Source organism: Sylvia atricapilla, chromosome 3, assembly GCF_009819655.1.
Source record: "Sylvia atricapilla isolate bSylAtr1 chromosome 3, bSylAtr1.pri, whole genome shotgun sequence".
Lineage (NCBI taxonomy): Eukaryota > Metazoa > Chordata > Aves > Passeriformes > Sylviidae > Sylvia > Sylvia atricapilla.
Genome location: NC_089142.1, coordinates 72,017,755 through 72,035,010, shown reverse-complemented (window position 1 = coordinate 72,035,010; position 17,256 = coordinate 72,017,755). Strand labels below are relative to the sequence as shown.

The 17,256-nt window shown below is 41.8% G+C and overlaps 1 protein-coding gene across 1 annotated transcript in view; it reads left to right on the top strand.

The window, feature by feature from the left end:
- The window catches only part of PGBD5 (piggyBac transposable element derived 5), a 61,570-nt gene that overhangs the window by 23,535 nt on the left and 20,779 nt on the right, over nucleotides 1-17,256 (top strand). Inside the window, exons 2-3 of the mRNA XM_066315745.1 lie at nucleotides 3,162-3,589; nucleotides 11,800-11,934. Coding sequence (XP_066171842.1) covers nucleotides 3,162-3,589; nucleotides 11,800-11,934 — 563 coding nt within the window. The remainder of the gene's footprint in view (nucleotides 1-3,161; nucleotides 3,590-11,799; nucleotides 11,935-17,256) is intronic.

The window sequence follows — 17,256 nt, the reverse complement described above, 5'->3', positions numbered from 1 at the left end:
CTGAATTTTACATATGGTCATAATTGTATAATCATTCTGAGAATAGACAAGTAGGCAAAGCCACTCTTTCATTTGGCTGAGCAAAGCTTTGGAAGGTAAACAGTGCACATTTGAAACACTGAATTCTTTTCATATCAGTATTTCTTGGGTAAGTGCCATTTAAGTCAATGTAAAAGTCCTTAAAAAGTACAAATTAGTATTTAAGTTCCTTATGCAGACAGGTGGCTCTCTCTATAGGATATATTTGTGTATTTAGAAAGTAATATTTAAATATTTTAGGCCGGTCATTAACTATGCAAAACTCAATTTATGTTAAAAATTCAGTTCTTTTCCTACTGAAATTCAATGTCACTCTTGTTATATTGCATATCAGTAAATTATGAATCAGTTGTGCTCACTTTGCCAGTAAAGGCTGTTTTTTAAGACAATGAGATTATACAGGAGCTTTCATAATTTTAGTTAATCAACAATTATGTTGATGTTTGAGTCAGAAAGTGATTCAGCTTGCTTTTTTAGAGCTGTGTGGGTTCTGCATGACCAATGAGATACAAAGTTTGTATATTTATTTTGGGAAGATGGGGAGGTAGCAGGTTCTCTGTGGCTGGAGCAGGACTGCTAGGTAAGAAAGCATTGTCATATCCCATATACCTGTCAGGTTTCATTATCACTTATCAAGGTAAACTTGTGCAGCTGCTGAAAATTTAATTACACCAAAATTACATTTTTTGTGCTTCTGACTCCTCTTACCTCGCTAATGATGGAGTCCAGCATTGTTCATATCCACAAGTCTCAAGATGAACATATTTCACTTTTTAAGACTTAATGTTTTAGAATTCTTGTTTGCTGTAGACAAGATTTAAAACATTACCCCTACTCCCTGCTTCTGAAGCCAGGTATTTAAAAATTATCCCTGTGTGCTACCTGGAAGGTTGCTTGACGACTGGAGTTGAGTTCAATAGTTACTCAAGATTTCGTATATAACTACGAATACGCTCTGCTGCATGTGTTGTTATCAGAAAGCCATACCTACTGTACAATATAAAAATTTGATTAACTTATGGGGAAGAATGAAGGTACAGAATCACATGTAGAGGATGTTTTGTGAGCTTCAATAGTCAAGCCAGTGCTAGCAGAAAATAAACCTCCTGATTGAAAGAAGAAAACATTTGTTAGGCAGCTTTACTATTGCACTAGCACTTCAGGTGAAGTAAATATGTCTATCCTAGTCCCATAGTTTTCACTTGATAATGAAAAGCTTTTATCATTTAAACTGAAATTTTCTCTTCTGTCCTTACCAAAACATGGTTTGTGTCCCTCTGGTCTTACAATACAGAGGAATGTGCTTTCAACTGAAAGTTTCTCAATCTCACAAATTAAAATTGGGAAGTAATCTTTAAATTGATGGGTTTTTCCCCACTGCACTTACAAAAAATTACAGTGTTTGCTTTTTTGGCATTCTTTGCAATCTGAAGGTTTACTGTTTCAAAGTCTTGATGTTATTTTTGCTGTCCTAGTAGCTTGAGTTCACCAGAGTGCACCCAAACTTTAAGGCTTAAGAGCAAGTCCATTATTTGTGTAATTCCTTGTAGTTCTGTTTCATGGAAAATTTCTGCAAGCTGTAGTTGTTGCTGTAACTAGGAACATGAACTGAGGTACCGGGGTGCTGGAGAATGTGACCTGACCAACGTGCTAGTGGATCTTTGCAGACCCAGATTGTGGAATGGTCAATCTCAAGCTCTGCTGCTGCTGGGAGAGCTGATGCAGAGATCCAAAGCCCTGTAGTGCAAGAAAGACTCACTCTTGTTGGGCAGAACTCCAAAGGAGAAGCTATATGCCTTCTTTTGATTAGGAAGAGTGTTTCAGACAGTCCTAGGGCTGAAGGCTGCTGGACTAAGATGCAGTGTTTCTTGGATCCAGCTCTTGGTTTGGGATTATACCCATGACATTGTCTTTTTCGCTGGGGTGCAGAGCTGCTTTTAAGTGCTCCCCTGTCTGCTGGGTTTGAAGAGGCTGCTCCTCTCAGAGTATTGGTTTTCACAGCTTCTGTAGAATAGAGTATGTTCCCTGCCCTTACCTGGTAACTAAAACACTACCACAAGGTGCAAGCATGAAAACTACTGCTTTTAGAATGGAGTTTGGTTAGTTCATGGAAGGGGTTAGAGGAGAGTGGGCTGTAAATACTGGTGTCTGCATCCCTGGTATTGCAGGTTTGATGTTCCTAATTCAGCTTAGTGTTATCCGGTGTCTGACTGGCTGACCTTGTAACACTGATACAGTGCTGCCAGCCCTTAGAGCCTCCTTTTTGGTTTTCTTCACCCTCCTCTTACGGAGGAGTTGAAACTGGCAGAGAAGGTGCAAGATCAGTGAAATGCTAGAGTAATGACTGGGACTATTACTGCTAGAGTAATAGCGTGGGACTGCAAGGCTTATTACATTATAGGAGGAAGAGGACCACTGCGTGCATTATAGTGCTAAAAATATTCTGTGTGACGTGGGATAGTGACACTTGCCACATGGTAGCTGTGACTTGTTCTGGTAATGTGCTTTCTTGGGGATATCAGACTGCAGGATAGAACTCTGGTGTGGTGGCAGAGACACAAAACTCAAAAACACATAGACATGACCTGTATGACTCTATGTGGAGCAGGGACAGATATGAAAGTCATAGAATTATGACAGTGAACTAGGCAGGAATTAGAGGTACAGGAGAAAAGGTGGGATCAGGTTCTAAAGCCTAGGAATCATCATCTGGGATGAGGGCATTGCTGTTTCTGGAGCACTCACACTGTCCTTCTGGAGTGTTTGGAGGAAGGCATTGTTTTGACATGCGTATGGACAAATAAAAGACTATCCAGAAAAAGTACAAAGCAGCTGCTGAGGATAAAAGTTGCAGATAATGTGTAAGTGGAGAAGTAAAATTCCTGCTTGTCTCACAGATCTGTATGCTGCAAACTAATGAGTGTGCAGAGCCAAGGGAAAAACTTTTCAGAGTGTATAGTACCATATAGGAGGAAGAATATGTGGGGAGGGGAAGTTTCCTGGTGAAGTCTGTCAATGGGTACATGCCATCCTTTGAATTAGAAAAAATAATCATCCTTTTAATTTCTTTGTGCTTTGTGGTGACCAGGAGTGTCTATCTTTCCTTCTTACTTTTATTCTAGGTCCAACACGAAAAATGCCCCTGACTGCCAGTGCTATGGACTTTTTTCAGCTCTTTGTCCCTGACAATGTACTAAAGAATATGGTGGTGCAAACCAACATGTATGCCAAGAAGTACCAGGAGAGGTTTGGTAGTGACGATGCCTGGATTGACGTCACCTTGACAGAAATGAAAGCCTTCTTAGGCTACATGATATCAACCAGCATCCACCACTGTGAGTCTGTTCTCAGCATCTGGAGCAGTGGCTTCTACAGCAACAAGAGCATTGCACTTATCATGACACAATCAAGGTTTGAGAAGATTCTGAAGTACTTCCATGTTGTGGCCTTCCGCTCGAGCCAGACAACGCATAGCCTCTACAAAATCCAGCCTTTTCTGGACTCTCTGCAGAATGGCTTTGACTCTGCTTTCAAACCTTCACAAGCCCAGGTAAGAGTTAAGCTGTTGGCAGGGAACACCTGACCTGTGCTCTCTGGTTGTCTCACTGTGACAGAATGCACAGCACAGCTGCCTGGGGAAGGAGCTGGGGCTTCCCAGAGTGAACATGTGCTGTGGTGCCTCCATGAAACAAGACAGAAAGCAGCACTGTCCTGTGTGAGTGCTCATCAGTGTCTGTCAGTGCAGGCACCAAGCAGGTTCCAGTGGGAATGGTGCTCTCCAAGCTGGAGCTGTTTGCTTTAGTGACCTAAACAAGCATGTGCACTTCTCAGTGAGGCTGGCAACTGGTAGGTTTTGCTGTCCTGAGGATGGGAGGTTGCAGGCTGTGCAAGGGCAGAAAGGGCAGAGCTAGTGCAGCTGGGCTGGAGGGGCAGCAGGCTGAGTTAGATGGATTTGAGTTTGCCACAGTGACTGTCCCTGACCTTAGCAGTAGGTGCTTGCTGAATGGTCCCGTAACACAGCTGCTCCCTCATGACTGGAAAGGGGGACAGGTGAAAATCTTTTAATATTCATCATACCCTGTTGAAACTTTTTCAATACAAATAATCTGCTTTTGAAGCTGTTGCTACTGGTCGTATTCAGAAATGTGGAAAGAAAAAGGAATAAGCATAAAATATGTTACTGCTTGATACAACTTTTTATTAAATTCTCTATTTCCAGAATATAAATATTTCACTTGGGCATTTGGAAATGCTATATGTTGTGTCCATAGTCCTGCTTTTCTTCCTGTTTCCCTTCTGAAGCATCCCATTTTTGCCCACTGCACAAAATTAATGAAGGCATAGACGCATCACATCTCTTGAAGTGTGCCTAAAATAAATGGCGAGTGATTACAGTTTTTTCTATTTTATAGACAATAAAAATCATACTTATAACTCATGAGAACACAGTTGCCTAAAAAGCTGTTAAGGTATAAAAGGGAGGAGGGAGGAGTGTTCTCACTAAACTATGCAAGGTATGTTTCCATTAAGACAAAACAGGCAGTGAGAAACATGGAATTGTTGGGACTGAACTCCCATAAAGATATGAAATCTAATCCTTATGGCTGCTGACTTCAATGGGCAAAAGATAAAGGCTTCAGAAATGTGATCACTGTGTCTAATGCAAGTGTTTATAATGGTGTGCTGTGGCACACACTGTGAGTGCAAATCCATTAAAGGATAAGATTTTATTTGCATGTTCATCCTTTCTCCCACTCCACATCCTGAGCAAGGATTGAGAACTAAATTGACAAAGTCACAGCACACTGTTTGCAGTGGCAAAACATCTAAATCTTCACAAGCAAGATGTATTCTTATCCTGAGCTTGGTAAGGAGATGCTACTTAAATAAAACAAGGGGAAAAAAGTAGAGACAGCCCAATTTTCTTCCTTCTCCCTCCACTTCTCTGCTCCTTTCTCAGTGTTTACGTCAGTGATTTCTGTGCAGCGTGTTTCAGTGATACTGAGTGGAACAAAAAGCACTAAAATACAGTTCAAAAATAACCCTGTGAGAAAGAATAAGGTTTTGAATCTGTTGTTAAAAATACCCTAGTATACCTCCTGAAAGCCTACTGGGGGATATTCCAGGCCTCCTCCTTAAAGGAGCCTTGTGCATGATATCCTTCTGGGTACCATCAGTCAGGGCACCTGTCTCACTACCTGCACACTACCTGTCTCAAGAGATGAGGACCCCATCTGCTCAAAACAGCAGGAAAGACCTCTCCCTGCAAATTGTCTTGAGTGCAGACTGCAGTAAACATCACACCCAGAATGCCCAGTTAGAAATACCAAAAATAATTAAAGATAATAACCCAGTGGCACAGAAACAAATGGAAAGATGAGGGGGAATAACCACTTAGATGGGCATTTGAAGGTTCTGCCTCTGAAAGCCAGCTGGAAAAGGGGGCCCAGGTTTCTGTGATCAGCAATACCTGAAATCCCGAGTTCAGAATGGATTTGTTGCTTAAGGTACATCTGTATCTTAAACATGAGACTTGTGGTACCTGGGTGCCTTGTTGCTGACCCATGAGCTTTATGCTATTTTCTTGTAAGTGGCATCAAACAGCTAAATGACAGCTCCTGTTAAATGCAGCAGGGCTGTTTGGGCTTATGAGTAGGCTTCTTATTGACCTTTGTCCTCTGGCAGGGTGGAGTCACAGAACACAGATTAGGAAGATGCCGTGTTTAACTCATCCATATGGACAGCAGGGACAGTCTGCATCCAGCTGGCATTACAACATCTGCCTTCACAGTTATTTCTTCTACAGATTTGATATTTTCTTTTTGGAGAGATAGAAAAGATTCTTGAAGTGGAACTTCTGTCAGAAAATACTTAGTGATTTTTTTCCTCATCTGTGACCCTTCCCCCCACCCAAATGTGCCAGTAAAAATAGCACTAGAGTTGCTATGAAAGGAAACCGGGAGAAATAACTATGCCAATATACCAAAGCAAAGAAAACAATCTAGTGAGTTATAATTATTTTGCTAAATATACTGAGCAAACAAAAGGAAATAATTACTCTTCAGCTTATGAAGGAATTGAAAGTCCAGAACATTTTAATTGTGGATCAGCAGTGCTGGCTGTAGTTTCTGAAGTTAAAAAAAAAATGGTGTACTGACCTAGATTGGTAAAAAAAAAGTGACAAGAATATTCTCTGCATCTTATCCCTCCTCAGCATCATCTGTATAAATAAACACTGTCTCTACCTGAGCAGCAAGAGGTGGAGATTTGGGGCTGTTCTTGTAAGCAGTGTTGTTTCTTTGCTACTTAGCTTTGTAGTTGTGCTACTGTCTGCAAGCCTGAAGGTGGGGAGGATGCCCTGCCTGCGCTTGGGAGGTGTAGAGCAACAAATTCAAGGGTACTCAGCTGCCAAGGATATACACTGAATTCCAGAAACCAGAGCAGTTCAGGGGAAATAACATCACTGCTCAAATATCCTTCTGTGCCTGCTGAGTATTTATATGCTTATCAGCAGGATGTGGCTAGACAGGATTGCTGTATCTGGTGGCTGCCCCTGACTAGTGTGGGAAAGGTCAGGAGCATAACTCCAGGCACTCCCTGCTTCTCTCTCCCTCTAAAGTACCTTCTCTTTGGTGAGAGAGAGAAGGTTTTGCATCTGCCAAACAGTTTTGCATCTGCCTAGTGAAATATCAACTGAGAACAGTCGTCTTCTTATCTCCAGCAAGAGTGAACCCCCTGGCAAAAAGAGAGATGTAATTCCAACCTCTTGCTCTAAGGGCACAGTGCTAAACTTTGGCCAATTACTGAGCAGCTTCTTTGTGTTTCACTCTTGGTGGTGTCATAGGGTAAGCTGTTTCAACATCAATAACTCTTCCAAACCAGCTCACAGCTTTAGATGAGAGCCTCTTTGAAAACACACAGGGACAAAAACAGGCTGGTCAACTTGTTTTTGTGTCGTCATGATTAAATGCTCATTTGATATTGGGTATTTCCAAATGATAAGATCTTGCTTGTGCTGTACCTTTATATTACAGATTTCCTGCTCTCAGAATGATTCCTTAGGAGTTAAGGGTGCTGGTCCCAAATGAGAATCATTCTCTCTTAGGGCTTCTGTGAGTGTGACACAAATACATAAATATTCAGAGAATGTTGGCCAAGTATAAGACATTGAGCAAAAGAAAGACAGACAGAGGAGCAATAAGAATATTGAACAGCAAGGTAAATTTCTGATGTCCTGTAGCTCTTGGCCAGTTGATCCTTTTGTGAAGCCAGATTTTAGGAAGAGTTTGGCAACAGAAAATGATGAAATTTCATTGCTATTTTTAAATTACCTGATGGTAATGAAGTGCTGTAAGAACTGACTTTTTGTATTTTAAGAGGATTGATTGAAGACTGAACAAATGGGCAGAGGAGCATGAAATCATGGCTCCATTGGAGGTCAGAGTTAACCTTTGAATGATGGCAAAGAGGATCTGTAAAATGTGGATAGGCCAAGCAGGACTTTGAAAATGAAAAGAGAAATAATCTGTCTGATATACTGGAGAAATAAGAGAGAAATAAAGAAAAGTGATGTGGTCAGAGTGATGGACTAGGAAAATGGCTTTCCAGCAGCAGTCTGTAGGAGAAGATTGCCTTATGTTGAGTGAAAGTGTTGCAGGATGGTTGTGGGTTTTGGATGTAAGCTTGTCTGGGTGGGTGGGTTGTTACTCTAAAATGAGTGCCATTTTAGAGCTCTTACTCAGAAAGCATGGAAAATGCAGGCATTTCCTGGCTGAGGAGATTTTGCAAGTAGGAGGTAAACACTGACATTCAGATTCACTGGCCAGTGATATCTGCAGCAGGAATAGAGGGACTTCTGCAATGACCAAAAAAGGAGATACTGAGGGGTTCTTAAGGGAAGGGAGATGCTCTCAAATGCAGCATAATGAAATCAGAACTGGCAGCTAGATATGCAAGCAGAGATGTCACACACCAACAAGAGAATTTAGATTAGACAGGAGGAGCTTTGGAGCAGAGAGGCAGAAACATGAGCTACTCTTGCAGGAGGAATGACTGACTGTGCATCCAGATGCAGTTAACCAGGGGCCTCTGCATCTGGATGGTATTCACCAAAAGCCAGAGACAAGGCAAGCTGAGGCAGCTTCTCCAGGAGACAGGCTGAAGAGACAGCCACAGAGCTCAGGGGGAGATGTTTCCTGGATATGTTGGTTCATTATCTGAGTATATGGAGTCCAAGAGTTCCAACTACAAAAGACTTAGTGATTCAGGGCCTTGTCTACAAGTCTGCTTAGGATCTGGTGAGAGTGGATGGGTGGAATTTTGGTGTGGAAAGAGCATTGGAAATTATCTAAAACGTGGAAGAAAGAAAAGCACTCCTGACAGTGGCTGTTTTGTTCTCTGAGTGAAAGATATTGAGAGATGGAGCAATTGCTGGGATCCCATCTTGGAGTCTTGCCTTTGCAACAGTTGGAGTGCAAATACGTATCGAGGGAAAAACAAAGAGTGAAAGTTGAGCAGGTAGATCTATCAGGGATAAGGATTACTATAAAGAAAGGGAAGGGGAAGGGAAAGGAAAGGAGAAAGGAAAGGAGAAAGGAAAGGAGAAAAAAAGGAAAGGAGAGGAAAGAGGAAAGGAAAGGAAAAAGGAAAGGAAAGGAAAGGAAAAAGGAAAGGAAAGGAAAGGAAAGGAAAGGAAAGGAAAGGAAAGGAAAGGAAAGGAAAGGAAAGGAAAGGAAAGGAAAGGAAAGGAAAGGAAAGGAAAGGAAAGGAAAGGAAAGGAAAGGAAAGGAAAGGAAAGGAAAGGAAAGGAAAGGAAAGGAAAGGAAAGGAAAGGAAAGGAAAGGAAAGGAAAGGAAGCAGTGTGACAGCAGTGGGGGAGCAAAGCGACTAGATGAGGAATTTCTAAGATCTGAACAGACCTGGGAATTTGAGAGAGGAAAATAGGGATGGTTTCTGTGAAGAAATCCCCAAGCTGTCTTTCATCAAAGGAAGTCAGAATAGGAAGAGGGGAGCACTTGTGGAGTGAGAAAAAGATGGTGAAGAGGCAGCCAGGAATATATATGTGTAGGAGTCAATTAAGCCTGAAAGTAGATTTTTATGAAGGAAGATGAGAACCAGGAAAGAATATGCCATGGAGGCAGTAAGCTCACTCCTGTAAATGGGTTTATTGCAGCAACAGCAAGAATGGGAAATAGAGAGGAAGCAAATACAAGTTTGCATGGGGATTTGGCAAAGGGATGGATTTGAGATTACAGGAAAAGCAAGGAGACTGAGAATACAGGAGGGTGAACGAACTAAAAAGATGGGCCAGTAGCAACGGGGCTAACTTTTGTCCTAAAAACACCATGTCAGTGGCAGGAGCAGGCACAGCCCATGTTCTTGCAAAGTTCTTTACAGTTGTTGAAGCAGTGGTTGCATGTGGAGAGATGACAACACTTATTCCCCAGTCTCTGTAGGAAGAGCAAGCTCCAGGATTTTCAGTTCTTGCCTGTCCACATTTTGTCTTTGCAGCACCAGCATATCTTGCCCTAGTCTGTTCACATTACTCTTCCCTCTTCACAAAAGTCGAGTAGGAACTTACAGAGAAATTACTTAAATTCAGTACAGTGGAACAAAGGAGAAAAGGCAGGGCTGAGCATGGGCAGGAAGAAAAGGAAGATGGAGAGAGGATTAAAATATTCAGATTTGCTTTCTAGATATAAGGCTGACAGCCCTTATTGTGTCATAGAAGGCAGAAAGAGTGTGAAGGGTAAACAGGATGCAGTAGAGCTGCTGCTAGGAGAGTTGATGCTGTGGTGCAGAGGGAAAGAAGCTAATGACAGAGGGTAAAAGATATCCTAAGGTGATGCTTATACAGCCTTTTCTTTCTGCTGCTCTCCATCCTACGGCAGGGGAGATTATAACAGTGGAACCACACCACTCAGTGGGATGTGGCAGATAAGAGAGCCTTTCCAGAAGCTGAAAAATTCTTAACCATGTATCCAACCCTGTCCCAAAGGGTGTGCTCCTTTCCTCTGCACATGAGATGCAGAAAGGCAAATTAGGGCAAGTTTAATATTTGCAAAATGCTGTTCAGAATCCTCTGTGGCAGAAGCAGAAAATGCCCCAGAAAATGCCCCAGATGGCCTTTACATAGGAAGGTATATGTTCTGTTGTGGATCTTGAGAGAGGAAGAAGATTTGGCTTCAGTGGGGAAACAGGGCAGCTGCAGCTGGAAGAACAAATAGCTTTGTGTGCCGCTCTCCTTGCTCACATCTGCATTTTGGTGTGTAATTTGAACATTTCACAAGAGTGCTTTCAGATGGTCCTGTGAATGTTTCATGAGTCATTAAGAAGTGGAGTGTGTATAAATGACAGTGTGCAGCCATCACTGCATGGGGAGGCACGGGTGCCTATTTTGGGCTGACAGACTGAAATTCAGCAAACATCTTGCATTCAGGAGGCCAGCAGCTGCTCATCTCTAGTGCTTAACTGTGCACCCACCACATCTGTCCTACAAGCATCACTCCTAGGTTTAGTGCAGCTTTGTTCTCGTTTCCACCACTGACTGCACGGATGTGCACAAAAGTAGCACACATGCAGGTGTGGAAAGGCTTTGTCTGAGGGTGGTAGCCTCTGCATACCTGTTTCTGAACCTGTCTCCTGGAGAGATGGTCACTGGAAAAGAACAGACTCCTTTAAATTATAATCCATCTGACTATTTTGCACATCATTAGAAGGGTATGAATGATGGCCTGCTGGGACTGCTTTCCCCTGATGTATAAGGAGGGGAGGCTGCAGTGACTTGCTCTGATTTAGATGTACATGTCTGAATTTGGTTAGCATTCATCAGCTAAGACCTTTCAACAGTTTGCAAGTCTTTGCACTTTCACAAGTGGCTTGCTAGACAACTTGCACTTTGTGCAGTCAGGTATGTGTATGTTATGCACAGCTGCCTGTGAGCTATGGGGAGCTACTAGTACCTTCCTATAGGTGAGTTCCACAGTATCACACTTCAGTTTTGCTACTAAATTAATGGAGAGAAGTGAAACAAGATAGTTATAATAAACAGGGAACCACTTACATCATCTGTATGCAGCAACTGCTTCACTTTCACAGGTCTTTGTTACTTGCTCCAGTCTGCCTTTTTCTATTGTCTCTTGCCTTTTTCTATTCCTGCCCCTGGTGGTTTATCCTTGTCTCCTTTTGTCAATTTTTTCAGCTCCTGAGGCAAGAGACACTTCCCTAAAGCTGCTGCAGCCAGGAAAAATATTTTCTGTCTCTTCCCCACCTCCCTAAGTGGCAGCAGAAAGCTCCCTTAACCTCTCTCTCTTTATTATGTGTTTTCCTTTACTATAACCAAGGAATATACTTTACAACAAATTGTAGGGGGTGTTTGGGTGGAAAACATTCTGCCAAACAATGTGAAGCTTATGAAGAAGCAGGGGGAAGGATGCTGCTAATAGTCCACTCTCCCTGCCCCATCCCCTGCATCATTTGAAGGGATGTTGAACTGTAGCAAATGGTAAGAAGTGAGAGCTGTGCCTTGCTATGTTTGCAGATTATGTGTAGAGCAGCTATCCATAGTGGGGTGTGCTTGGCCAGGCTTTGGTTTTTGTTGGATGGTAACATCAAACTAAACTGGGTTTGTTTCTTTGTTTGAGGTGATGCACACAAGCACAGCACAAGGGTTGTATTTCTTTGAAAGCAGTTAAAGCAGCTTTTTTTAGCAATCATGTATTCTTCCATTTCTTTCTCTACCTCTTTTCTTGCCACTTGCAGGTACTACATGAGCCCCTGATAGATGAGGATCCTGTTTTCATTGCTACCTGTACAGAGAGGGAGCTGCGCAAGAGGAAAAAGAGGAAATTCAGTCTTTGGGTTCGGCAGTGCTCATCCACTGGTTTCATCTGCCAGGTGGGTTTTACCTCTTCAAATGTCTTCATTCAGTTCCAGAAGGCCCTTAAATGTACTGCAGGACCAAGGGTAGCAGTCATTTCTCTTGGTTACCTGACTGGGGGCTACAGTCTGAATGCAGGAGGTACGAGACGTGACAGACAGTGATGACAAGTTCCTGAGACTTTGTGTGCTGTATGATGTAACTGAGAGTTTCTATCTCTAATACTGTCCATCTGGCTGCCAGCCCTCAGCTAATTACATTGAAATGCAGTTAAAAGGTCTGTCTGTTTGTATATCCTAAGTTTATCAAAATGTCTTATATAATTTTTTATGAGTCAGATTTTCTCTCTATAACTATAACACTGCACCTGTGATAGCCAGCAGTCCAATAGACTAAATAGTATGGTATCAAGATATCAGTTTTTCTGTGAGAAACATATTAGTGGGGGCTCCTATTACATATCTTTTCACACATCAACCTATCACAAACATAAAATTTGATGTGACTTCAAGGTGAGATGTCAGCTGGAGTGAGAGACATGTTAAAGGTTTGTTTTTATTGTTGGAAGGCATTGGGAGCATCTTCTCAAATTTTCAGATTCCCGAGCTGCTGATGTATTTTGAGAGCCCTTGAAAAATCTGGTTATTTATTTTGCTACTTAGAGGTGAGGGGGCAGATGTTTTCTGATATTTCTTTTTCCCAAGAGCTCCTGTGAAAACGCCATGTGCCACATGTTCCAGATGGTGGTTCAGAGACAGGAGATGGACATGGCTTGCTAAGGCTGAATACATGTCAGAACAGAGCCTGTGGATTTGCTGCAGCTGAACATTTGTTCAGAGCAGAATTTGGCTGGTGAATCATTATGACTGTTTGAATAGCTGGGCAGGAAAAGAGGTTTGTGTTTTCAGCTATGCTGTGCACTCTGAGAAGAAATTTAGGATCCTACCTCTTCCATCTAGGTTTTAAAGCAGCTGTTTTGTCTGATACAAAGTAGACTCACCTTGTGAAGCATCTTTGGAAGTTTCTGCTCTCAAAGCTCTTGGAAAGTCATTTGCTGTATAGAGGCAGTGTCTTTGACCTCCAAGGAGAGCTTCACCATTCGTACCTGCAGTTTGTCACCAAAGCATATTGGGTACAGTGAGCACAAAGTCTGCTCATCTCTCTTGCCACACTCCCCGCAGCCAACTGCCACAAAACTAATAAGTCTTCTGACATGCCAGAGGTTTCAGATTCTGAGCTGTAATTATGTTGCACCTCCTGTCCTGTCCACTGAGAGACTAAATTAATGGAATGTCGAATTAAACAGAATAGATGCTCAGCACCACCCTAATCCTCCCACTCCCTTAATGAATTAGATGCTCGTGCTTCACTTGCATCCAGATGACGTCCAGGATTATCTTACCAGCTGCCTTCTATTTTCATTCCTTGACTTGGTGGTTGTTATCAACATGCTGAAATGACTGGGTGAAAGGGACCTTAGGGAACAATGATGCTAAAATGGAAAAACCTGACCTGGGGAGGATGGGATGTCATTCAGTTATGATATGATTGAAATGCTATGTTCATTTATGTGTCACACAAGCGGTCTTGCAGAATCCAAATTACTTTTTTGGTGGTTGTTTGGTGCATTTAGAGTATTAAAGCAGAGGTTTTGATATTTTTCCTGTGTTTAGCAAATGGAGAGAATTGATTTAAACCAGAAATAAATCCAACATTTTCCCCTTCATGTGCACACCTTCCTTCAATCTCTTGCAAAGCTGCCATCATGAAGAGAAGACTTGTTGTCTGATAGTTAAGGACTGACTTGTCTATCACCTGCCACCTGTTGGAAAAACTTTACAGCACCTGCTTCAAAACATGCATGTTCTGTAATACTGTCTGGGTGAATGCCCTCCCTCACTGTTCCACATGATGATTTTGAGGTCCTTTTATTCAAGATAAAAATAGGACTATCAACACTTCATAAATCAGGATAATTCAGTTAATAATATGTATATCTGTAAAAAGGTAGGCCCAGACAGAAGAGAGGAGGGACCTATATATGACTGGTTTTGAGGAACAGAAGGAACCTCAAGAGGTCTGTGATGCTCCTGACTAAAAACAATGTCTTCCAATCCTGAATTATAATCCTGATGTTTAAAAAAAAGAAAAAAAAATCCATCTGAAGAGGCGTCTTAGTTTTCCCAGTGTTCTGCTTTTCCTATGATAAAAAGGATTGGTTAGGTTTTCCTAATGAAAATGGATATGCTACATGCTGAATTACTCTGTGAACTGTGGTTGGCATCTCACAGGTCAGTTGTTAATGTTGGGAGTTTCAGCTGTTTGTCTCTTCAAATTCCTGTTCTTGTTTGTTCTTATGAACAAAACTTTTTTGGGTATGAGTAAACACTTCTTTTGGGGGGCTCCTAATTTACTTTTTTAAGGAAATGGTGTTTGGTTAAAGATCTAGCCCAATAAGCCATTCATGGAACAGAAGTGCATAAACCCCAAGTACTGCTTGTGGAAACAAGAAGGTGCAGAGGCTTATATATTCATAATAGAAATAATGTGTGAATATTAGGCTACTTTTCTGTGTTCTGTACTCCAGATAACTTGACTGCACTCTGACAGTTAATTGTTTTAAGATGGATGCACAATTTCAGGTTGTGTCTCTGCTTCAGAACATCTCAAGCAGAGCATCTTGTTGCAGTGAATAGCTTTGTTGCTGAGCATCTCTCCATGGTCAGCTGGCCAAGTGGGAACATGCAGGAAGGACACATCATTCAACCAGCATAAATATATGTCTGCCCCAATTGGGAACACGAACAAAACCTCTCAGAGGGTTCAGAATAGCTCCAGGAGAGCTGACTTTGGCTAAGTAGATGGCAAAACTGGCCTGATATTGTTGCCTTTTTCATCTGCCCTTGACGCTGACATCAAGGTGTCAGCAGCTGCTGTGGGAGAGGCTTGAACCTTCTCATTTCTTTTTCTCTAATTCAGGGGAAACAACAAACACAGCTTGCAGGACTCAAGTGTCCCTCTCTGCTCCATCTTCTCATTGCTTTCCTTGTTTCTTTCCGATCTATTTCCCTATGTGCTACTTAGCACTTCTATTTCCCTACTTACCACTGAGACACCAATTTAAAACCAGTATTCTAATGTCTTGATTGCAGTTTAAATTATTGAAGTAGCTTAGAAGTCTTTCTTACAGTATTTGCTTAGAGTATATTTAGATAGTAAGTCATACTATTTAAATCAAAACTCTAGCTGTGTCAGTTTTTTTGTGAGCTCTTGTTTCTTTTTCTCTGAAAATCTGGATTATACTTGATTATAAAAACTGTTCATAAATATAATTGGTAGGACTATTTCTCATTTTAGATATAGCAATATCACTCATCAAAATAATGACAAGAATTCCCAAATACCTTATCAGGGCTAGTTATTTTGTCCTGGTGGGACATATCATGCTCTCTCTTTGCACATCTTGTGTGGTTCAAAAGGAATGAGCACGGTTATGAGTAACTGTTACTAAGTGATGCCTAGTCCTTGCATAGGTTGTCCTGTACAAGAAGGTTTTCTGATCATTTTGCAGGAGTAGGAAGCATGGGATGCTGGTGATCCCCAGTACATGGAGAGCTGGCAGAACAAGGCCATATTGCCTCATCCTGAGGCACAGACCCATAGCCCAAATTTAACCCTCAGACCATCCATGACCCAAAGTGCCATCAATTAACAAGATGAAAGACAGTACATAGACGGTACAGAGCACTACAAAGGGGCAGTCAGTCAATATTAATCACTCTGATAGGTAGTAATGGAATTAGCTCATCAACGTAATTATTTGCTTAAAAAAACTGGTGTCACAGTGAGGAAGAAATTACTTTATGTATTTGTATTTCCTTTCCTATTCATTGAGATGAATTTTATTTTCTGAGGCTCTACTGGAAACTTTTCCCTTCCCATGCCTCCTCCCTGCCACTGAAAATATGGCCTCTGCACTTGCTTTTATTCCTTGGCACAAAAATTCTTGCAATAATGCATTTCATTTTCACTAATATCCCTGTGAAATATGTTACTCAGATTTATGAAGTCCTTGAGGTCCTTGTGCTGGGACTGACTTTGAGTTTCCACCTTCCACTGCTTCCCATGAAGTGATGAGTCAGAACAGAGTAGGGAAAAGTACCGTGTCTCTGCATCTTGAGTCTTTCCATGGTCCTGAAGAAACAGTAATTTGCATTACAGCCTTGTTTAAAGAGTGAAACCTGGATCAGGGTGGTCTCTGTCTGAGAGGGTGAGAAAGGGCTCTCTCACTAAAGAGCAGCAGTCTCAGTGAAGGGAGACATCTGAGGTCACTCGACAGATCAGCGGCAGAGCTCTCAGTGGCAGCCAAAAACCCCCAAACAATGTAAACACCATCTACTATAGTATATGCTGTAGTTCACTTCAGACAGGGTAGCTACAGCCAGCTTGAATACTTCATAACCCTATTGATTTTACAGAGTAAGAACTTCCAGAATTTAGAGAAACTGAGATTGTGTCCCAAAGAATTTATAATTTCACAACATACCACATAATTGCATTCAGTCAATGGGAAAGGGAAAGGTAAATATACCTGGAGTCAGTTTTGTTTTCAAGGTCAGAGTTGCAGTACAGTTAGCCATCTGTGCACTTGTTTAATAAGCTGCTCAGAAATGTTGGTGTTTCAGCCTATTTAAGTTCTGTTTAGAGATTAGTCTGAGCCCTTGCATTTCTTTAAACAGTGCCCTGATAATTCCTCTATTACTGGAATGGTTGCATTTGGAACACACAGATGTAGCAGCTGCTTTGAGGAGGTTCTCAAGGTCAGGCTTTGTCTGTGAGGGGATCCCAGGAAATCTGATCACCTTCATTTGTCAGTCACTGGTGACTGCAAAATCCTATCTATTTTCTTCCTCTGGCTCCCACCTGGCTCTGGCTTTTTAATGCATGTTGTTCTGTAATGTCAGCATCTGAGAATCCTCGATCTCAGTAGAAAGTCAATGATCCTCTTGCTCACCAGTGTTAACTGGAAAGGTATTTTTGCAGATGTGTGATGAGCCAGCCCTATTAATTTTTATGGACTTCACAATCTTACCACGTTTCTAAATGAATAGGAAACCAAACCTACATGCAAAGATCTCTCACAGTTTACGTACAGTCTTAGTGTCAATAGTGTCTATTTTCAGGTGTGAATGCAAGTTATTTTTTAGTTCCCGTCTCAGCTGCTTGGAGTTTATGACAATAAAACTACCTCTATAGTTGTGTCCCTTCTGCAGCTGTTCTCACTGCAACTTTGCCTGGGGAAGGAGACTAAAAAGCGCCAGAGCCTCCTATTTTGTGCA